The 24,162-nt window shown below is 39.1% G+C and overlaps 1 protein-coding gene across 1 annotated transcript in view; it reads right to left on the reverse strand.

Annotated features, from left to right (window-relative positions):
- ALPK1 (alpha-kinase 1) overlaps positions 1-24,162 on the reverse strand; it is a 113,035-nt gene that overhangs the window by 2,633 nt on the left and 86,240 nt on the right. Inside the window, exons 4-12 of the mRNA XM_006881146.1 lie at positions 17,464-17,523; positions 16,141-16,227; positions 15,306-15,382; positions 13,639-13,734; positions 12,736-12,840; positions 9,868-11,983; positions 6,810-6,963; positions 4,971-5,133; positions 3,456-3,642 (exon numbers count right to left, since the gene is read on the reverse strand). Coding sequence (XP_006881208.1) covers positions 3,456-3,642; positions 4,971-5,133; positions 6,810-6,963; positions 9,868-11,983; positions 12,736-12,840; positions 13,639-13,734; positions 15,306-15,382; positions 16,141-16,227; positions 17,464-17,523 — 3,045 coding nt within the window. The remainder of the gene's footprint in view (positions 1-3,455; positions 3,643-4,970; positions 5,134-6,809; positions 6,964-9,867; positions 11,984-12,735; positions 12,841-13,638; positions 13,735-15,305; positions 15,383-16,140; positions 16,228-17,463; positions 17,524-24,162) is intronic.

Below are 24,162 nucleotides of genomic sequence, written 5' to 3' on the forward strand. Positions count from 1 at the left end.
GGCAGTTCTCTGCTGATGTGCTGTTCTAATCATATATCATATATAATAATTTATAATATATTTAATATACTAACATAGATAGATAGATAGATAGATAGATAGATAGATAGATAGATAGATAGATGTTGGTATGTCAGAATTAATGAGAGTGGCTCAGGACAGGGCAGGGTTCAGAGCTGCTGTACATAGGGTCGCTATGGGTTGCTGGTACTCGATGGCACATAACAACAACAACAGCAACAAATATATATATATACACACACACACATCATTGCCATTAAGTCAGTTCTAACTCACAACAACTCTCCAGTAGGTTTCTGAGGCTGTAAATCCACATGGGAGGAGTTTCCTTATCTTAATTTTGCTGAGTGATTAGTGGAATTGAACCACTGACCTTTCTGTTAGCAGGTAGAAAAGTTATATTCTATGTCATCAAGCTGTTCTCTCTTGTGCTTTCTCTCTAGATACATACACATGCATATACTTAGTGGGTTTTTATGAGTTTATGCTAAGGGATTTTGTGTTGGGTAGTCTAGCTGTTGCAGTTGTTGGTTTAATAGGTGAATATTGCATATTTTAAAAAAATCACATCTACTACTGCCATTAAATTGATTCTAACTTTTAGCAACCACTGGGTTTTGGAGACTGTAAATCTTAATGAGAAGAGAGTGTTCACTTTCCTCTTCTGGTGGATTGAACTCTTGACTTTTAAAAAATTTTTTTTTATTGTTAGTCATAGCAAAACATGCCACATACACTCTATGCCAGCAGAACTCCTTCTTCAAATGGGAATGATCCTATGAAACACAATGTGTTCAGGAATATGTGAAACACAATATATATGAATGAACACAATGTCTATGGATTTTGTACGCATACCAATATAACATAAAAGGGGGAAATACACGATGTCTTGATAATTGATTCTCAAGACACTGAAGAATAATGAAATATATTTTCAAAACATCCAAACAAGTCCAAACCTACTACCATCAAGTCATGACGACCCTCCCTCCGTTTTCCCAGGCTACAAATCTTTGTGGGAGGAGACTTCTCCTCTTTCTCTTGAGGAGCAGTTGGTGGATTTAACAGGTGGTCCTTTCAATCACCAGCTCATGGAATGCACTCCACACCACCAGGGCTCCTTAAGTGCTTTTAGCATTGGAAAAGAGTGTATTTTAATATCCAGGAATTTCTTTGTTTATTCATATTTTCATACATTTTTTCAATAGTTATTGAGGGCATATATTCTACAGAGGACTTAACAGACACTGAGGATGCAATAGTGAACAAGTCAGTAAAAGAAAAAATATCTTTATATTCACTGTGGGGAGGGCAAGCAATAAGCAATATAAATAAGTATAATATCTGAAATGACTAAAACCAAACTAAATTGTTGACAAAGTAATTCCAATTTATCATGACCCAGCAGGACAAATCAGGGAGCTCTAGCAGTGTTGTCTGTAGGCAGCTGCTCTGCTAACCGGATGACTGTGCCTTTCTGCCAGTTTGAAACTGTCCAAAGGAACAACATGAACAATCTCCCTCTGCACAATTTACAGTCCCCAGAACCCCACTGGAGGATCAGCGATGAGTAAGTTCTGACTTGACAGCAATAAGGAGTCTATTTATTTAATTTTAACAACATAGAGCTTTTGTTATTAGACATTTCAAAACAAAATGGAGGAATTTCCACATAATATTTATAACCTCCTGACCGGCTCCACAATCAACACTCTTAGTACCAGCAGCCAAGAAATTAAAAGATGAATTGCATTGGGAAAATCTGCTGTCAGAGACTTTGCCAGAGTACTTAAGAGCAATGACGTCAGTCTGGATACTAAGGTGTGCCTGATCCAAGCCATAGTATTTTCAATTACTTGCTATGCATCAGAAAGCTGGACAATGATTAGGGACGCTACAAGGAGAATTGAAGCCTTTGAGCTGTGGTACTGGAGAAGAGTATTGAATATAATAGAGACTGCTAGGAGAACAAACAAATTGATCCTAGAGAGAGTGAAACCAGACTGCTTCTTGTAAGCAAGGATTCTGAAGCTTTGTCTGACATACTTTGGACATGTTGCAAGGATGAAAGGGACATCATGCTTGAAAGGGTAGAGGGACAATGCAAGATAAGAAGACTCTTGATGAGAAGGAATGATTCAGTTACTTGGGTGGTGGGGGCAGGTTTGTCAGAGACACTAAGGTTGGCACAGTATAGAGCAGGGTTTACGGCTGTTGTACATAGTGTGGCTACGAGTCGCAGGCAACTCAATGGCACATAACAACAACAACAACAACAACAACATTTATTACCTTCAAAGTACAATATTAATACATATCTGTCAGAAATAACAGCAATTTGTTAAGCTACAGGTTTAACAGAACACCAATTTAAAAATGGAAAAGCTGTAATGGTCCAATAGTCACCAATACAATATGCAATGCGTTTTGAGCTTTATAAGAAAGAATAAAAGTGTTCCCTAGAGTTTCTTAGATTTTAAATATTTTTTTAAAAAATTCCCCTCTCCCCCAAGATTTTAACTCTTTAGACACTCCCATGCCTTTCTTCTCTAGAGTGGCTGGTAGGTGCAAACTGTTTTCTTGTTGGTTAGCTGTCCTTTTCCAGACGAACGACTCTAATCATGGTTTAACCACCAGGGCACACTTTTAATATCTTGTAAACTAAACCTAAACCGCTGTTGTCAAGTCAAATCCAGCTTATGGTGGCCCTCCATGAGGTTGTCCATCTTTACAGGAGGGCACTGCTTAGCTTTTTTCTAAAATGAGATTGGAATTTCCAACCTTTTTGTTAGCAGTTGGGCTTGTAATGCACTCTGCCACCACAGCTCCTTTCAAATTCAACCGTGAATGCTCTGGGTGATCAGTACAGAGAAAGTTTTGGCAGTGCTTATGCAATGATGATAATCTTATTTATTGTGTACGTGACACAAAGTATTGGTTAATAAAAAAAATTTTGATGCCAAAATACCAAATTTGAAACAAAGCAAAAATAGCAGATGTTAAGTCGGGTTCAAATACACGCAATATTCTGTTCCATGACTCCAATTATGAAACCCACCATCGCAGTTACAGTAATAATAGTAAAGAGAATGGGTTAAATGATACTTTTTCCTAAAAAAAAAAGTAGTAGTAAAAAAAAAATCACATTAACCAATATTAAATGAGTGTGGGGGGGAAGAGCTCTTATGGGTTTACTGGAACCAAACCCAACACAAATGTAAATTAGGTAATCTTAGTGATTTTTATGATATCTTTATGATTGTGGAAGCTTTAGACATTTCTCTAGGCATTAATTTCTACCTAAAGTAAAATCAAACAGTTTAATTCCAAAGAGTAGCCTATGTGTTGATACAATTTATTAAACAGTAGTTAGTAGAACTAGCTCTTAAGCCGACATTTATGTATTAAATAAAAAAAAAATTTTCACATACCTTGTAAATCAACCACAACATCTCTGTGTTTGGAAAACTCATATGAAAAATGGCCATAAGCCAACCCATATTCTGTAGCTTTATATTCTGTTTTCACCACTTTCGTGTTATTTGATAATTTTACAAATTCTCCCAGAATATAAGGCTCCACACTGACACATCCCTTTATTGTTTTGTCTTCTAAAATCTGAAAAGCAGAAAAGAGCAGGCAACAGAGTGTAGTTGTAAAGGCCGCAGGCTTTGGAGTTAGGTGGCTCTCGGTTTGAACCTAGGCACTACCACTTAAGAATTGTGATTTGACACTGTGTGTATGGCAATTAAGAATCTGGAACAAGACATGTGTTACAGAGTAAACTAGCAGAGGCAGAAGGAGGAAAGGATGTATCAACAGCTAACATAAAACCCATCCTTTCTGTAAATTTTCACTTAAATCACAATTAAAATAAATTTTGTTGCTTAACCTCTCTAGACTTCTAGTTCTTCATGTGTAAAATGAACTTACTAGTAACTACTTGACAGACTTGCTAAAGGATTATATGATAAAATGTGCAACAAGCGCTTAACATTGTATGTGATATGTGACAGAATCTAAAAGTATTATTGTTCTTTTTTAACTGTTGTTGTAAAATGCCATGACTTTCATCCTTTCTCCAGGTTCACAGGGTTTCTGGAGGCAAGCTATTATGCAAGTGGATGCCACTCCTGCTTCCAAACTTGTTTTAATCGGGGAGCTCCACCAAACATAGTTCGCTAGAGAATGTAACTGAATATACACTGAGAGTCTCAAGATATCTTGAGAAAAATAAATTGATCTCCATAGTCCAGGAAAAGTAGAGCTTTAGACGATAGGTAGAAATGTGGTTCAGTGTTAAGCACTTCATAATTATTAGAACTATTTGCAAGTAAAAGGGTAATACTTTTTTTGTTTTTTTAACATTCCAGTGTTTAAGCAAGGGTTTAGTAATCATTTGATTACCAAGGATAGAGACCAAAACTCAGAAAAGTGGGATTTATGCTTCACATTGAAGAGGTAACTTTTACTATATGTGAGTTTTGCAGTAATGCCTCCAAAAGAACAGGGGAGTCCAGCATTAAGGCTGCATAGTGCAGTGGACTTGGGGGGAGGGACTGTATAACAATGAAATAATTTTTCTTTTACTTTTCAAAGAGAAGAGCGAACTAGGGGAGCGGGGTGGGCAGGGAGAAAAGTGCATCAATGAATGACTGGAAATCCAAAGGCTCTGCAAACTTTCATTAAAATGAATAACAATTAATAATAATAATAATAATAATGTGGGTTTTTTTTAAAAGAACAGAGATGCTTCAAAAGGAAAGTATACTAAACATGCTAACTTGATGATGCTGGACCACTTACCGCAATCAACAGTCAAGTGTGAGTTGGGACATTCAAACGATGAATTCAGGGTGGCAGAGGGTTGGCAGTGCAGGTCCTTTCCATCCCACCAGGCCACCAATAGGTGGGTTCAACTAGTCCCACACTTGCCTTAATCTTACCAGTAATATTGTAGATGGAATATAGAAAATCTGTGTTGGGATCCTCTGTTCATAGAGCTTCTTGTTAAATTCTGTCACATAGTGCTGTGCGGTCATCTGCCTTTCCACATCACTGAAGTGGTGCCAGAGTCCCTTCTGTTCTTTATACTCTTTCCCAACATACCTATGAAGGGACGAAAAATATACCAAAAGATGCAAGCTTCCCCCCCCCCCTCAGTTTCGCAGTTTGGCGTTTCCTCAGAAAGCTAAACGTAGAAATGCCATATGACTCAGCTATTCCACTGCTTGGTATATATGTATCCTGAGAAAATGATAACTGAGTGACAGAGACTTGTACACCAATGTTCATAACAGCGTTATTCACTATCGCCAAGAACATGGAAATAGTCCAAATGCCCAATCACAATGAAATCGACTGAGAAATTATGGTACATTCACAAGACAGAATACTACACAGCACACAAGAGCAATGATTTTGTAAATTACTACTTAACTTGGAGGGACTGGAGACCATTATACTAAATGAACTAACTCAGACTTATAAAGACAAATACTGTATAAGACCACTATGTAGAAATAGATAACTAGTAAAACATGTATGGGGATCTAGGGAGTGGGGATGGGTGAGGGGTAATCATGGGGTCGTATGGTTTGATGAGTAGATGTGGGGGGGGATCCAGTGTAAGGGGCAAGGTATACAAATTTTAGGTAAACCAATGTAATTTTTTTTTAAAAAGAATGGCAATAAATAAATTTTTTTTTAATTTTTTATGTGTTTACCAGCAAATCAGATCAAATTGGTACAGGAGGAGATTGTCCCTCCTTTTTCAGAAGAGCATCTGGTGGATCCAAACTGTGTACCTCTGGGATTGAAGTGCAGCTTCTTGCCAATAGGCCACCAGGGCTCGTCAAATAAAATTTTTAAAAAAAAATATTTATGTGCTTAAAAATTACACTTATTTTGTAAATTACTCTTTAAGCCCACTAGGTTATTGATATTTTTAAGGTGAGATTTCATTTAAAAAATTACTTAAAAATATTTCTAGCCATTTACTGCAGTGAGGTATAGGGTGGGTTGTTTGGTGTGTTTTTTCTAAGATAACTTTTTCTTTGCGACTGTAGCCATTGTTTTGTCTCTGTTTTATGTGGATAATATCGAAATTAATTCCATTTCATGTAAAGGTTCAATCAGCAATTGCTTTTCCAAGTTCCTCCTCCAAAATGTCTCTAGAGAATGTCCAAAAACTTCCATAATCACCTGTAATCCTAGATACATTTTATTCCTGGATTCAGATTTTTGTCTCTTTACTTTAAAGTGGAGTTGTCATGTCTAACTAGTCTAAGTGAAAATGTTTTAGGATCTTTGCATTACCATATGATCAAAACCTCTATTTTTTTAGACTTTACAATGAGATCAATAGTGTTTCCTTGATGGATCTCAGATTCTGCATTCAGTACAATACCTAACAGAGACATGATAACTGTCACACTAATTCACCAAGTGAGGAGAAGGAGTATAAAGAAATCAGAAGACAAGTTTTCCAGAAGCTCATAAATAAATTAGTTAACTCCAACTAAAAAAATATCATTGCTATTGAGTTAGAACCAACTCATAGTTATCCTTCTAGTAGGTTTCTGGGAGGCTGTAAATTGCACAGGAGGAGACTGCCCATCTTTCTCCTGTGGAGCTGCTGGTGGATTTGAACTGCCTGAGAGGCGCTGCTTTTACTTTAGCTGTGCAGCTCTCTATGGACTTGGCCACTAGAGACCCATAAGTAGTCAACAGAACAGTGAAATTAGCCTCTTTTAAAAGAGTAGGTTAGATGTTTTAAGCAATACCTTCCCAAAATTTCTTCCTGATGAAGATAATGAACCCAAAAGGCCTTTCTTTGTTTTCCTTTCTTCTTCACATCCAGGTAGTCCCCAAAGTATACAGCAGTTTCCTGGGCTGTCCACAGTTCAGATTTCTTGGAATATTTTAACAAAAGAGCATCTAAAATGACACAATTGATGAGGCTCACATATTAAAGGTCCTAGATAATTTCAGTTGACATCTTTATGTATTTTCTTTATACATTTTTTTCCCCAAATGCCAGCATGTCCTGACTAATCCTGTTAGTGAAGCAGAACAAAAAATTAAAACTTTAGGAATCACAATAAATCACAATGATCTTTTCTTTACCAAATCTCCTGTTTGGGGTGGCAAAGAGTTAGGCAAAGTTTAGAATTTTCATCAGAAAAGTTGTTGTGTACTGTTGAATCAGAAGCGATCCCCAGCGGACCCTGTAGCACGTTTTCAGAGGCACTAAATCACATGGGAGGAGATTGGCCATCCCTCTCCCTCAGAGCAGCTGGTGGATTCACACTGCATACCTTTGCGCTGGCAGCACAATGACTCACCATTAAGCTGCCAGAGCTCCCAAGTAGTTGAATATAAAGGGATTTTGAAAGCAACAAGACTTCAAAATCTATCTTGGAGCAAGTAATATATTATTGCACTTTTTAAAATTATCTGGGAACTCCAAATATAGTGGAACCTATGAAAGCCAGATACATGAAAGCCAGAATCTGTGTAAGGTGGAAACCTGTCAGAGAAGGAAAATGCAAGCATTTTCCACTTAAAGAAATTATATAAATGAGGTAAGATTGCATCCTTTTTAAAAATTTTCTGTCTTAATTTTATTTTATCTGTGTTGTTGAGAATACACACCAAAACCTAACCCAGCCATTTCTACACATAGTTCAGTGACGCCGAGTACGTCTTTCAAATCACACTGCAGCGTCCGCCAGGCTTTGCGGTGAGCTGTTTCTCCGTGGTTCACTGGCACCTGAGGTTCTGGTTGGACCTTTGCAGCCACCACCATCTGCTGGATTGTTATTTTGCTCTATGTCAAAGGGTGAAAACTTGAGAAATCAAGAAAAACAAGGCAATTCTGTTGAGCACTGGCTTTTATAGGCTCCACTGTATTATAAGAGAATACCTTTGCCTGATTTAATACATAGAAATAAATTAATCTTACTAAAAAATTCCTGACCTCACCATAGACTCCACGTTATGTATTGAAAGCATCTTTCATTTTTTAATTTAAAAAGAGAAAGCTTAGGAATTAATTTAGGAAATGAAGCTACTGTACAACAATGTAAATATAACTGAACAAGGAGAAGGTAAAAGAAAACAGTAAGGAGGCCTCATTGCTGGAAAAGAGAAGTTCTAGCAAAAAGGTGTCTATTTGAAGGGAAAGGCCAACATGAACCTTAATGGAAAAAAGTGCAATGTTTTGGTATCCATGTTAAAAGTAAATGAATTATTTTTCTTTATAGGTTGTGGTAATGCTTAAATGAATGAGAAGTTGAGGAGAACAAATAACTAAAATAAGGGAGATGCGAAGGACTGGAGAGGAGGAGCTGGAAACTGGGATGGGAAATGCAATCAGAGTAGTAGGAGATTGGAATGAAAGGTGAGCTGCTTACAAACACATCACAAGAGTGGTTAAGTGAGGGAACATGACAGAGGGAAATATATTACTTGTTTTGGAAATGTTAGGCCTTGGTTCTCTCAGGATGGTTTTACCCCCAGAAGTTAGCACACAGACATAACTAATAAACACAATTCTATAGCTTTCAGAGTCTTACAGTATGTAGAGAAGTCCATTATGAAAATATTTGCTTTTTTGGTAACAACCAATTTATATTGCAATCCTAGTCAAGATAACAGATAAAATATTGGAGTACTTCTGGGCAGAATTTCTCACACTTGATTTTATATGGAGTTACTGGGAACTTTTTAAAAATACTCATTCTGGATCTCATCCTCCAAACTTATTAGGCTGTAATTCCTTGGGGAGGTGGGATAAAGAGAAAGAAGGGAGAAGGAAGGAGAACTTCAAAAGTTCCCTAAGAGATTCTGATGCAGCATCACAACTCAGAGTTACCTTTTTGTATCCAGTATTTAGCAATCTATGTTGGTCTTTTCATCTGAAATACACTTTGCAATATGTATTTTTTTTCTTATTCAAATAGTTCTTCTCTACCTTGGGAAGGTATCAGAGCTAAGAAAGGAAACCCTTTTTTACTACCTCCCAGTTTCTCCACTAACCACAAGCTGCATTAGACACATTAACTGTGTGATTGCCCCAACCAAGGCTCCAAAAGTGAACTTGGCCTATTTCTTAAGCAAGAAGTAACTGCTGATCGCAAGAAGGGTGAAGACCTGACCAGTTCGCAAGCAATCTCTTAGACGAGCGGGTGTGAAAATCTCTGTCTATAAGAATGGTATCTAACTGAGTCAAACTCTGTCCTGCTAGAATATGAAGAGGGCAGTGGTGGGGAAAATATAAATTGGTTGGGATTGAGAATCAAAGAAAGAGATGAATGCTAACTGGATGATATGTATCCAGACTACTGAAACTGGTTGACAGGCAGTCATAATTTGAAGTTGATTTAAGCCTTGAATAATAGCTTTTCCTGAGTCCACTAAGATTCCTCTCTCTTTCATGCCTCAGATGTCCTTACAGCAAACTGCCACAATGTGAGTTAAACCACAATAGTATCTACTCTTTGTCACCACTAGGGCTTCAAGTATACAAAGAATGAGGGAGTTCCTTAAAGCCCATGTTTCTCTGCACCCACAAAGCATTGCAGGAACTCATGCCTTTACTGAGCTTTAAGTATAACAAGTCCTCCTGTACCATTGCTATCCAGTCAATTCTGACTCCATGACTCAATCTTATAAGAAGAGTGTCAGATCTTTCTTCTGTAGACAGAGAGCCTTGTGTGTTTGAACTGTCAACCTCTCAGTCAACAGCCAAGTGTTTAACCACTGTGAGTGCCGTTGGGGCTCCTAACAACTCTTCAGAGGACCCCAAGCTTAAATGCTTCCTGGAAATTGTGTACTTACTGTGTGCTTGGTGAAGGCGACTTGGCTTAAACACTCCTGTATTCTCCAGTCGCCGAAACAACCAATCATGCCTCACTCCTGCCAAGAGTTTTTCCAAGTCATCGGGCTTCAGGGTACGAGCCTCAAGGATCTCTTTCCTGGTCTTTCCTGGCAATGAAACAAAAGAACTCCCACTGGAATTCAAGAAAGACCATGGGCTCTCACCCTCAGAAGAACCACTGGAAAACACAGATGATCTAGACCACCACATCGAGGATGAGCTGGAGTTCTGGCTGCAGTTCAGCATGTTTCCAGGTCCATTCCCCTCATCTGTGGTAGTGCAGTCCTGGTTGAAGACAGGGCAAGGGCTGTTCCTGTTTACAGAAGAATGGAGAGTCTCAGCCAGCTGGCCAAGCAGTGGTCTCCGGGCACATGGTCTATGAACATCATGTTGATTTGTGATTTGAACATCCATGATGCCAAGTAGTTGACTCTCCTCATCTACTGTGGATGCATCAGGATCAATGTCTTGCTCTTTGGTTGAAACACCACCATATCCTAGGCTATGATTCTGGCCAGGCCAACAGGGAGTGAAAGAGCTGCTTGCTTTCATGGAACCACTGCCCAGAGAATCGTCTATGACTAGAGGAAGGCCTGAGGGTGCGTCTTCTGGACCTTCAGCTGTTTCACCTTCTGGGTCAACCCAGGAGGGGTTACTTTTAAATTCAAGTCCTGTGACTCTGTTAACAATTTCTTCTCTTTTCTCTTTCCCATGGCTAACTTTAGGATTGCAGTTGATTTCTGCACTTTTTTCAAAGGTTCTCTCTCCTTGGACCAATGGACAAGTAGGCACATTCTTAGACCCACCAGGACTAGAGCAGAAAGAAGCAGAACCACGTGAGGCTCTGGAATGAACAGAAGTATTTCTGGGCTCTTTATTTCTGACTTTCTGGTTACCCTCCAGAGTGTTTTTTAATGACACTTTCCCAGAGGCCACGGAATTACTTGTTATACTATGATAAGTGGCAGTTGACAAGGGCGTGTGCTTATGCAGCTGCCTCTGAGAATACTCTACATTGTCATCCTTGTACCCCTGGAGAGAGAGATCATGGACTTCTGAAGACAATGAATGCCCAGCATTGTTTCCCCCATTGTTTCCTCCCTCTTCTGACAGGGCGGTAGAACATTGCGTGTCCACAAGATTTTCTTTGTTAGACTCTTTTCCATCTGGCTTATCATCCACATAATTCACTTCCTCCCAGCTTGTAGAAGAACTAAACTCTGATAGCTTGCTCCAAGAACTGGAACTCTGGCTGTCATTCAGAGATGTGTTCAAAACAGCACCCCTGCCATTGCTGTGTTCTTGTGGTGCAGGCTCCGTCTCCGTATCTTCATCAAGAGAAACTCGGAATGCATTAGAATGGAGCCAGTTTTTCCTTCTTAGACTCTTGAGTTTCTCCCCACCATTGCTTCCTGTTTGGGAAGAAGACATTCTTGGCTCTTTTTCAAAATGGGGCTTGTCTTCAGTAACACTCACAGTATCGACGGTTTTTGTTTCTGTTTTTAGAGCAGTGATGCAGATTCCCGTATCTTTTGGTTTCTTTTGATTGTTTCTACAGGTGTTTTCAAATACTTCACACACTGAAGTATGATGTTGTGAATAGGTTTCAAGGATATTTTGGAAATCCACTTGCCCATGCAAAATGAATTTATCCAATGAACTCATGAAGCTCTCTGGAACATAAGATCTGCCATCCGAGTTTGGGAAGCTTTGAACTTGCAAATGATCCTTCACCTGGGTGATAACAGACATGATTTCTCTAGACAGAGTTTCCCTGTCCTCGCTCCCAGACAAAGTGCTGAAAGTGTACAACTTTCCCATTGCTTCACTACATAGCTGACTTGCTGCACGGATGCTCTCCGTCTCTCCATGGAGTCTTTGGTGCACTGTGGTGAGACAGAAAGCAGCTTTGACGAAAGTGTGAAGCTCCTGTTTTCCAGAAACAGGCTCGTCATCTCTCTTGGTGAGAAGGCCGATCTCAAAGGCTTCTTTAGCTTTATACAGGAACAGATTTTTCATTTCTGGGGGACAGTCACTAGAACTGCTGTACGACAATAAGCATGTGCCACAGATATTCTGAGGAAAATACAAAAAGATATTGAATTGGAAACTGGAGGTATACTAGGGAAAAAACCTGATTTTTAAAGGATGGCCATTAGAAATGTTAGAGAGGTATTCATAATTGGAAATATTAAATAAAAATATACATATCCCATATGTATACTGAGAAAAGCATACAACCACAATTGGCTTTAAGAAAACAAGGTTGTTTTCGTCGATCGGAAGAGACCATGATGTGAGTGATGGCTGCAAGAGGGGCAAGAAATTAGCTTTGACCACCATTGCACTGTAACTCTGATATGTTTTGATTTAAGGTGGTATTTTTTTTTTTGCTATTAGTCTTAGCAAACAGAGCCTATGCATAGGACATGGACATTGTATGTTTCTCTATGCAAATAAGCCTACTGTATATAAACATAACCTCTATTTAATGATAGTCAAAATTCTGGAGTAGTGTTTTCCAAACCTGTCTGTATTTGAATCACCTGAGAGAAATCATAAAATTAAAAATTTCTGAGTGCCAACCCCCCACATTTACATTTGGTGGCTCTAACTAGAGCCCTGCAATGCAGAGTTTGAAAAAGTTCCTTGGGTGGCTCTGATGTGCAGTTGAGCTTGGGGACCTTTTAGCTCTGATCAGGAAATTGCCACTTTGGCAAAGGCATTTCTTTTGTGGACTCTTGTGGCACAAAACAACAATGTGGCACAAACCCTACTTTATTAAGCTTGACCATTCTTGCTCAGGTCTGGGAGCTGCCTGCACTTACCATAGCCGTGAGCACGAATAAAGGTGTGTAGGGGGTGAAGGCAGCCGCGAGCTTGCTGACTTCTGCTGCTGACAGCAAATGGTGGTCAAAGTCCATCAGGAGAGTCTGAGAACAAACCAGCAGGTGAAGAAGTAGAATGCTGAGAATTATTTATTCATTGGCCAAAAAACCCCCAGGAAAGATATGGAATAATTTGCTTTTCTTTCAAGATTTTTATGGACATCCTGCCATATCATATCATATCATATCATATCATATCATATTTCAGAATAGAGTGCCAAAAAAGGATACATCTAAAGGCCTTGAGGTTTTCTCCAGCACATTCCCCCCAACTTTTAAAATCATAAAACAATCTAGAAACATGCCATGATTACTTTTAAAGAACCTGGAACAAATGATTGGTGCTATTATGTGGTGGTTATTCAAGTTTTACAATTATTTCACCCTCTAATTTTAGCACTAAAATGACCCCTGTAGGGAAACAGAATTTTGTGATATTATGAAAGAAAATTCTAAAAACCCCTCATTGTTGCCCAGTCAGAACCGAGTCATAGATGACCGTATCTTGGGATTCGCAGTGCAACTCCCTACAGACTATGCCACCAGACTCCCTTAAGTGGGAGTAAAAGTATATATAATCTTGTTGCTATTTATTAGTTTAACAACCAGTAAATTTCTGAGTAGCCTCAATGTGTTTGACACTGGGTTGGGTAAAGGTTGGATAAATCAAATGGGATCCACAGGAGCCATCCTGGGATAGTGCACCTTCCTCTAGATGTTGAAACACTCATGCTCCCCGACTGCTGGAGACAAAGTGGGTAACTAACCAGCTGACCCACAAGAACTTCGGCAGTTTTATGAGTGATGCTACTCTGCACCATTTTTTCAATAAATGATAATTACCAAATTAATTTGTGGATTGCTTTTAAACTTCTCATAATCTTTCTTGCTCATGGAAACAAAGATATCAGCCAGTATTCCTAGGGATGTGGAAATACCCTGTAAAGAAGAAAAATCAAAACAGAGTGGGAATTCATTATTGGTTTTATCTCAGGCCTAAAAGCAGCAATCATTCCTTCATGTGAACTATTTGCTAATGAGGAGGAGGAGGAGGAGGAGGAAGAGGAGAACAATGATGCTAGGGAAGACACTGGAGATATTTCTAAATTAAATGTTATGTTGTGTACCACTGAGTCGGAAGTGACCCACAGCAGACTCCCAGAGGGCTTTCAGAAGCAGTTAATCTCACAGTTGGAGATTGCCTATCCTTCTCCTGTGGGAGCAGCTGGTGGATTTGAAAAATCTGCCTTTGGGATTGCAGTGGAGTTTCTTACCAGTAGGCCACTAGAGCTGAGACAAGGCTTTAAAGATCCTCACATGCTGGAGCACATGGACATAATGTTGTTGTTGCTGTTAGATGCTATCAAGTCACCTCTCATTCATAGTGACTCATTCATACAACAGAATGAAGCCCTGCACCATCCTCACAATCTCTGTCATGCTCAAGCCCATTGTTGCAATCACTGTCTATCCATCTTTGTAAGGGTTTTCCTTTCCTTTACTGTCCTCTACTCTTCTGAACATAATGGAAGGATTTCAGCCACCAGTACTGATGATTCAGCTCAGGGAAAGGTTAGAACAGCTAAAATTCTTTACTTAATGACGCTCCTACAGGAGCGTATGGAATGAAAAAAATGAAAAAAATGCTTCTCAATTTATTGACTAAAGATGCTACATAAAAGTAGGTGTTTTGTTTTTTGTTTTTTTTTCTTTTAACGTAAAAAGCTTTTACAACTCAGTGAAAATGAAACCTCTGATACTTTTACATATACACAACATTTCCCTTTGAACTTTGCTGTGAAATCAAGCAAAAGTTAAATACATAACAAAATAAGAAACTAGGTGAATAGAGACAAATATATAAATAGATCGTTAGAAACATAGAAAGAAATGCTAAATATCTGTTCAGTTCATCTGTGAGAGCGGAAAGAGTAAGACAGGAGGAAAATTACTGTATGTTCCTTGTCTTATATTTATGTAGAGTAAATAATAATGTTGTTGATTGCCATCGAGTCGAGCAAGACTTATAGGGAAACTATGAACAAAAAGCCAGAAACCTTTCTATATCAAAGTTCATAAAGTTTCCAGAGGCATGTTGTTTAGGAAGTGGATGCCACTCTTGCTTCCAAAAATAGAACAAATAAAATTGACAACGTAAACGGAATTGTGTATAAAGCCATAATTATTCAAAGATAAATATGTTTCTGTTAGGTATCATCTAGTCTTGCCATCAAGCAAGGCTATGATTCATAGTGGCCTTAGGAACAACTGAATGAACATTGCCCTATCCTGTGACATCCTCAGCATCACTTATATGATCGAGCTCATTGTCAGAACCACTGCATCAATCCATCTTACTGAGAGTCTTCGTTTTATTCTCTAACCCTCCACCTTTCCCAGCATGGTGTCTTTTCCCAAAGACTAACCCCTCCTGACAACATGCTCAAAGTATGTGAGAAAGAGATATATAGGAAAGGAGCAAAAAGCAATAAAAAAAATCCCCCAACAACCTTTTTGTCTGGTTGAGGAAGTGTCAAAAATCCTATGACGGAGGCCCATATCAGTTCTGCAGCTTCGTACCACATCCCTAAGGGTGGGGGGAAGGGGACAAAAAGCAGTTGGGACAAAGGATAGACTGTTAGTATCTGTGTTCTTATGTTAGGAGGCACCTTCAAAAAGGAGAGTCACTATAAAAGGAAGATTCATTCATTGAATCCCACTGCGAGAATTCAGGGCTGTGTTAGTGTGATGAAGCAATCTGCTTTTCCAGTTGGCTTATTACAGATAGTTTCTTTCTATTAAAAAAGAAAACAGTAAGCATTGTTTCCATTACTAATCACTAATTTTTAAATTTTCCAAACATTTTAGGTGTTAACTACAGTTTTATAAACTTTGCTCGAAAAATTCCACAAATCCCTGCCAAGTAGCACATGGGTAATGTGTAGAAACCTACATAGGTAGGTGTTGAGTGTGTCAAGTTGTAAATGACCTATAGCCATCATATGAACAAAAGTCTTAAACATGAAACTTTCATCGTTTCTCCACGCTTATAGAGTTTCTGGGGGCAAGCTTTTTTTGGAAGTGGATCCCACTCCTGCTTCAAGCCTGTTTTATTTGGGAGATCCACAAAAACCAGGCCCGAGGGCTGCACAAGGCCAAATACAATCAGCTCACACTCAAGTTGTGAGCAACAGTCACACCCATGTCTACCATTCTGTCTTGAATGAAAAATGGAAGTGGGGATTGACAATACTTACCACATACAATAAGAAAATTCTATAATAAAGTCAGATTGCTAGATTTTATAAAAGGGCCTTGAGAATAATGAATGTTTAAGGAATGTACCTAGCTTTTGTAAAATTTGTCCTCTGATCTGAATACAGACTGACTGTACCAGGATCTTGTCACTTTCATTTCTGTACAGCCAGGTACCTAAAATAAAATGGGGGGGGGAAAGAAAATTATTAATGGCCTTGAATTATTAAAGAAATAGTCTGGTAAAATAAAATTATTCTGATGTACCATGTGAGTACATGTGGTATAGATTTGAGAGACAATGTCTTCCCTACAGTATGCATCAAGTTCAAACTCTGCTGTAGACTACAAGGATCTCCAAGAAACTGTCTTCTGCCTGGTCTCCAACTTCTTGCCCTCTTGTCAACTGTGTTTTACTCTCTCTGATTTTATTTGTGTTCTTGTAGTTGTAAGTGATCTCCTTCATGGCAGCTGAACTTGCTCTTACATTTGCCTAAGACCCTCTTTCTTCTGGCTCCTTGAGACCCCAGCTCCTTCTCCTTCTCCAGGTCTCAGGATCTCAGTGTCAATGGTATCACCTCAAAGACCCCTAAGATTGATTGAGAGTATTATTATATTGTGTAGTGGCTGCCTTTTAGAGCATGGGACATTCAAAATCATCACGGATGTTGAGTCTGATGGCCATATACATATACACTAATAGGGTACAGAAAGATTTATCACTTACCTAATGAGGCTTTCTGGGAACAGAACATAGGTTCTCAAGTAATTCTGTTTGATATTACCTACATAAAGTGTGACTGGTTTTTCTTTTTAATTGGATTAAGAAGAGGAACTAGGGTAAAGATTCCTGCTAGCTAGATGCCAGCTTTAACAGATGTGGGGTAAAAGGAATTGAAAGGGCCTGAAGGTTCTTGATGGTCAAACATAAAAAATAGAGTCATACTCTTTATTATTACATCTACCGAAAGCATTTTTCATCATATTGCCTTTAAAATTTTCTTCTTACCTTCTGATCCTACTTTGTATGTGTGTGTTTGCCCACAGTGTTGTAGATGGGAAGTGTGCCTATTCTAGGCTAGTTATAGTGTCCGTAAATGAACTGTGTGTGGTCAGTATTTCTATTCCAAGCTGTCTCCAAGCTGTAAATGTCCATATGCTTCAAGGATCTCAGGACTTTATATCCACTTATACAGAGAGCAGCTTTCTACAGAGGTAAATGCTGGAAGTCTTCCTCCATCCCACTTTTTTTTTTTAAATGTGTTTGACCAAAGGCCCATCATTCATCAGTCACAAAGTCCATCCAGAGACTCTCAAGTGAAAGTAGCTAGAGGATCATGAAATGGTTCTTTAATTAGAAGTTTTAGAAGGACTGAGAGTAGTGATGATTGTAAAAAAAGAAATGTTTCTTACCTGTTGCACCATTGTTGTTTATTAGATTACTCAGGATATATTCAGCTTTTAAAAGTTTCCCTGCAAAAACAAAACCCCAAAACCACCCAAGTGCTGTGTAATCCACTGCTGTAAGGTTGATTCTACCCCACAGTGATCCTGTAAGATAGAGTAGAATTGTTCCCAGTATTTCCCAGTCTATAAATCTTTGTAGGGCAGATGACTTCATCTTTCTTTATGGAGAAGCTGATGGATTTGAACTACCAACTTTTCAGTTTAGTAGCCTAACACTTGATTCACTGTGCCACCAGGACTTGTCCAATTAGGTCCAAACATTCTACAAATTGCTCAAATTTAAATCACAGTACCAGGTTCTCTCACGCCATTTAGAAACTTCTTCTTTTGAAATTTATTATTGGTAACCGTATTACATATAAAACTAAAAAAGAGAGATGAATTTTTCAGAAGTTGGTAAGGCAGGAGTAGTGCAGTATCGAAAATGATACTTAAATTCTAAATGGAAAAGATTTCATCATAATTGCATCACTAATGCAATAATGGCAAACCTTTGCATGAGATTATCTGTTCTCCACAAAAGTTGTGCTAGATGGGTAGAACAGCGCTGCTGCAGGAATAAGACTATAAAATCAAGAAGGTTAGGGGACTGGAGGTGGGGTGGGATGGAAGATGGTCTTCCTATACTTCTTTATTTTTTAAAAAAGTAATAATATTTTTATCATTCATATACCTTGTCTTTGATGCCTGTACACAGTAATTCATTCACATTACATTTCATTCATTTATATTGTGGGTTTCCCCTCCCTTTACAATTATCCCTCAAAAACTACTTTTCATGAAAGCATGTAAATCAGAGACTTCATGATTTATGCCTTTCTATCCCCACTTTAGGTAGCCAATTTCTGATTTGTCCATCTCTATCAAACCAGTATTCTGAGGGAACAAACACGTCCCTTTTGCTGAAGGATCCTTTGTTCAATTTGGAAACTTTGAGCATCTGCACCCACAAGCAAAGTCCGGTACAGAGGGAGCCATCAGGTTGCAGCAATCAACCCTAGTTCACAGCATGGATCATCTCTTCATTTGGTTGGGTTCTGGCCCACTCATCCCTAGCCACCCGTGTGTAGGTTCAAATGGTTATCAGCTGCAAGCTCAGGAGTCCACACTTGCTTGGTCTTAACTTGTTGGTCTCTTCACTCAGCCCTATATCTATGGATGGCTGCTATTTATTTAATAAGTAGTTTAGCCTGTAGCATGTTGAACTGCTAAGAAAAAAGGCCAAGGTTTGAATTGGCAAGCTTAAATTTTCTCCTGTTAAGATTTGTTGTTGTTGTTGTTGGGTGTCATTGAGTCAAGAAGCAATGAACAAAAGATCTGAACCCAGTCCTGTCCTGTACCATCCTTACACTTCCTGACAAACAAGAGCCCACTGCAGCAGTCACTGCATCAATCCACCTGGTTGAAGTTCTTCCTCTCCTTTGATGACCACCCCCACCCCCCACTTCCCAACATCATGTCCCACTCCAAGGAACAGCCCCTCCTAGCAATATGTCCAAAGTATCTGAGGCAAAGCCTTATAATTCTTGCCTCTGAAGAGCACTCCAACTACACCTTTCCCAAGACATATATGTTTGTTCTTTTGTCTGTCCATGGGATGTTTAGGGCTCATCTCCAACATCACAGCTCAATGGTGTCAATTTTTTTCTGTCATCCTCATTCATTCGCCAGGTCTTGGATGAATAGCTAGTAATTTGAAAGACTGTGGCCTGAATCAGACACATGTTAGTCCTCAAACTGACATCACTACTCCTCAATAATTTGGAAAGATCCCTAACTACAGACTTTCCCAGTGCAATGTGTCTCCTTATTTCCTGACTGCTCATACCAAGGGTGTTAAGCATAGATCCAAGCAAGATGAAGCTGTCGACAGTTTCAATCTCCTCTCCATCCATCATGACATAGCCTATTGGTCTAGTGGTAAGAATCTTTGCTTTCTTGATATTGAGACCCAATCCATATTGAAGGTGGCATTCCTTGGTCTTCTGTAACAAGTGTTTCAAGTCCTCCTCACTTTCAGCAAGTAAGTTTGTGTCATCTGCAAAACACAGGTTATTGATGACTCTCCCTCCTCTCCTGATGCACATTCCTCTTCATAATGTCCAGCTTCTTTACTAATTTTCTCGGCATATAGATTGAACAAATATGGTGAGAGAATACATTCCTGACTCATTTCCTTTCCAATTCTAAACCATGCAGTACTCCTCTGCTCCATTCGCACAACGACCTACTGATCCAGGGATAGGTTCCTCATGAGCACAATCAAGTGCTCTGGGGTTCCCATTCTTCTCAATGTCAGCCACAGCTTGTCATGGCCCACACAGTCAAACCCCTTTGCATAGTCAATAAAGCACAAATAGACATTCTTTTTTTTTTTAAAGCATTAAAGCTTCAGCAAGAAATAACCAAGGCTAAATGTCAACCTGTACAAAACTACAGAACACTATAAAACAGAATGAGGCCAGGGTGGCAGATGGGAAGAAGAAAATATACATATATTGTACAAATTAAGAGATCCAAACTGAAATGAAGAGGTTTTAGAAGTGGAATTTTTTTTTCTCCCCAACATAGATAATTACTGGGAGCTGCTGCCAGAGACAATCTGAAAGAACTTCAGTTGATTTTCTCAGTAGCCAGTTTAGGAAGAACACAGCATAAACATCCAAATGTACAGGAACTGGAAATCAAAGTACTTCCCACACGGAAGGCCTTTTGTCAGACGGTTTGCACACTCTCACAGCAAGCACACAGTGAAGACAGAAGTTGAATGGTTGTGATGTATGCAGAGATAAAGCATGTGCAGTGAGCCACCTCACCACTGGTATATTACTACTGATGTAACTCACATAAAGTTTACAGAACAGACATTTGAAGAAAAAAAACAATGGCATCTAAAAAATATAAACATTTTGCAACTGACTCCAAAGTTGGCTCCTTTAATTACTAAGAACATTGGTTCCAGCAGATAAAATGGGACGCCTTGATTTCTACCTAAAATCTAAAAGGTAATCAAGGTGTGCAGCTATGAAAGAGGTGCGTCCTCCAGCTGATGCAGAAAAAATGACAACCGAGGAGAACCAACTTCGGGTCAGCTACAGCAAGCTGCACTTGAGAGGCTAGTGAGCCCTTTCCACACCTAGCTGCTTCAAACATCCAACACACATGTCCATCCAATTTGCTACTTTAAGAATAAAAGCAAGGGGTCGGGAAGAGAGGGAGAGAAAGTGAAAGAAAGCTAAGCAACCTTTCACAGAAAGAAAGTGGCTGAAATCTATAGTAGGAAAATAGTGCGCAGTCAGAGGAAATGATGATTACGAAAAAAAAAAAAAAACAACCCCACACCAAAAACAAAAAACAACAAACCCCAAAATTACCTTCATCTTTGATTTGAAGTGTTGTTGCTGCTTTGATTTTGGACAGTTCACTCTCGTCCTAGCATAGCTTCCCCCACCCCAGTTAAAAAAAGCTTATTTAGAGACATCTTGGTGTGTTTCCTCCATTTCTGGGAGTCAGCACAGACAGTGCAATATAAACTACAGATTATTCTTTGCTGGAGAGAGGTGAAACTCGCTTTCTTAAAAAACTATGATTAATGCTAATGAGCCAATGCTGGAGGGAACCATGAAATTAAAGGAAAACGGAGGGGAAACCAAAACCCCACAATCCTAAAGCTCTTCTAGCCCAGCTTCTTAAGCAAATGTGGTATGTAGGAAGAGGGGCATTCTTCTCATCCTTCCTTACTAAAATCTGAGATCTTTCAACAAATAGACATTCTTCTGGTATTCCTTACTTTGAGCCAGGATCTATTTGGCATCATCAATGATATCGCTGGTGCCATGGTCTCTTCTAAATTCTGCTTGAACTTCTGGAAATTCTCTATTTATATACTGTTCTGGCCATTTTGAATGATCTTCAGCAGTATTTTGCTTGGATGTGATATCAATGACATTATTCAATAATTTGCACATTCAGCTGGATCAGTTGGGTGAGAAACTTCTTGGGAAGGCCAACAGGAACTGATGGGTGGGCCTTTGTATTTAAAAGTTTGTTTGTCTACAACCAGAAGATAAAATAGATGAATGGGATCTTCTAAGAATCAAATCACTATGCACATCCAAAAACTTCTCCAACAGGGTAAAAAGGGAAGCCACAGACTGGGAAAAAATATTTGCTAATGACATATTAGATAAGGGACTTATATCCAGAATTTATAAAATACTTGAGCACCACAACAAGATAAAGGTAAATAATCCAATAGAAAAATGGGCACAGGATATGAACAGGCACTTCACCAAAGACGACATGTAGTTCGTCACATACACATGAAGAAATGTTCAAAATCCTAGCCTAACAGAGATGCAAATCAAAACCACTACGATATATCATCTCACCCCAGTCAGAATTGCAAAATTTAATAGAACAGCAAGCAACAAATGCGGATGAGGTTGTGGAGAAACTGGAACCCTTATTCACTGTTGGTGGGGGTGTAAAATGGTGCAACCACTGTGGAAGGCGGTATGGCGCTTTCGCAAAAAGTTGCAAACAGAAATACCATTTGACCCAGTAATTCCACTACCGGGAATATACCCCAAAGAGACCATAACTGACATCCAAGTAGACATATGCACATCCATGTTTATTGCAGCTTTGTTCACAATAGCAAGGAGTTGGAAACAACCTAAGTGCCCATCAACAAACGAATGGCTAGAGAAGCTGTGGTATAGTCACACAATAGAATACTAGGCTGCATTGAAAAACAAGCAACTCACGCAATATTATTCAAAATGGGTCACCCTGGAGGACATTATGCTGAGTGAAGTATCTCAGTCACAAAAGGACAAATATGGCATGGTGCCACCGTTGTAAAGCAGGACTGACCTCGGAGTTGGGAGGAGACAGAAGGATGGGTTCAATAATGTATACTACATTGAAACAGAGGAGGGAGAAAACTGCTTAAGAGGGAAAATTACTAGGGATTTTTGTCATGACAGCAGTCCAGAGCAAAGGCTGCATAGTGGAGTGGACCTGGGGGTAGGAATTGTAAAACAATGGAAGATTTTTCTTTTACTTTTCCAAGAGGGTAGTGTATGTACTAGGGGGGAGGGTTGGAAGGGGAGAAAAGTGCAACAATGAATGAATGGAAATCCAAAGTCTCTGTAAATTTTCATTGAAATAATAATTAAAAAAAAGGGGGGGGAAGTTTGTTTGGGCCTACCTGTGAGTCTTTGGCTTGGCAAAATTGGATCCTGGTGGGTAAGCTGGAGGTAAAGTCTCTGGGTGTTTCTAACTGTGTTGTTGTTCTGTCAAGAGTTACAGTCTCAAAAATCCTCTGGAGGGTCCCTATTTAGTCAAACTAACTTAATGGCAGTGAGTCTTTTAAACTTCTCTTTTTTACTGTTTTAAAAAAATGTTTTATTAGTTTTTAACCAAAGTTTACAGAAAAGTTGGATTTTCATTCATTCATTATTATATATTTTCCTCCCTTCCTCATCCTCCAGTTCACTTAAAAAAAATCATGCAGTTACACAATTTCCTCCCCCTCCCCCAGCAATGTACCTCTTATCCTTGCCTTCTGTTACACAAATAAAGCCTAATAATATATTCCTTTTAAACAGATTTTTCCCCCTTCATCTGTTCCAATGCAGGGTTCATTATCTAATTTTTTCTTTTCCTAGTTTCCCCCAGATGACAAAGAAAGCTACTATAATGAAATGGGCAGAGAGCTGGAGTCAGAAAATCAAAAGGGCCGAACTCACTCCGTATTTCTTAAGCTGAAGGAGCTGAAAAACAAATTCAAGCCACGCGTGGCAATACTTAAGGATACTTTGGGCAGAATATTAAATGAACCAGGAAGTATCAAGAGAAGATGGAAGGGATATAGAGTCACTGTATCAGAAGTAATTGGAGGACACAGAAGAATTTAATGGAATTACATATGAGCAAGAGCCTATTGAAAGAGGAAGTTCAAATTGCTCTGAAGGAATTGGCAAAAAACAAGGCTCCAGGAGTTGATGGCATACCAATTGACATATTTCAACAAACAGACACTGGCCTGGATGTGCTGACTAAGTTGTGCCAAGAAATCTGGAGAACAGCCAGCTGGCCCACTGACTGGAAAAGATCGATATTGTTCCCATCCCAAAGAAAGGTGACCCAACAGAGTGTGGAAATCATCGAACAATATCATTGATATCACATAAAAGCAAGATTCTGCTGAAAATTATCCAAAAACGTTTGGAACAATATGTCAACAGAGAACTGCCAGATGTGCAGGCTGGATTTAGAAGAGGTACTAGGGATATTATAGCTAATGTTAGATGGATCTTAGCAGAAAGCAAAGAATACCAGAAGAAAGTCTATCTGTGCTTCATTGACTATGCAAAGGCTTTTGGCTGTGTGGATCACAACAAGATGTGGCTGACTCTAAGAAGAATGGGAATCCCAGAACATTTGATTGTGCTAATGCGAAACTTAAACTTGGACCAAGAGGCAGTCGTCAGAACAGAGCAAGGAGACACTACATGGTTCAAAATCAAGAAGGGGGTCCATCAGGGATGTATTCTGTCTCCATACCTTTTCAATCTGTATGCAGAACAGATCATCCGAGACGCTGGGCTATACAAAGAGGAATATGGCATCAGGATT

This window comes from Elephantulus edwardii, unplaced genomic scaffold, assembly GCF_000299155.1.
Source record: "Elephantulus edwardii isolate Elephantulus edwardi_28Jun2011 unplaced genomic scaffold, EleEdw1.0 scaffold00012, whole genome shotgun sequence".
NCBI lineage: Eukaryota > Metazoa > Chordata > Mammalia > Macroscelidea > Macroscelididae > Elephantulus > Elephantulus edwardii.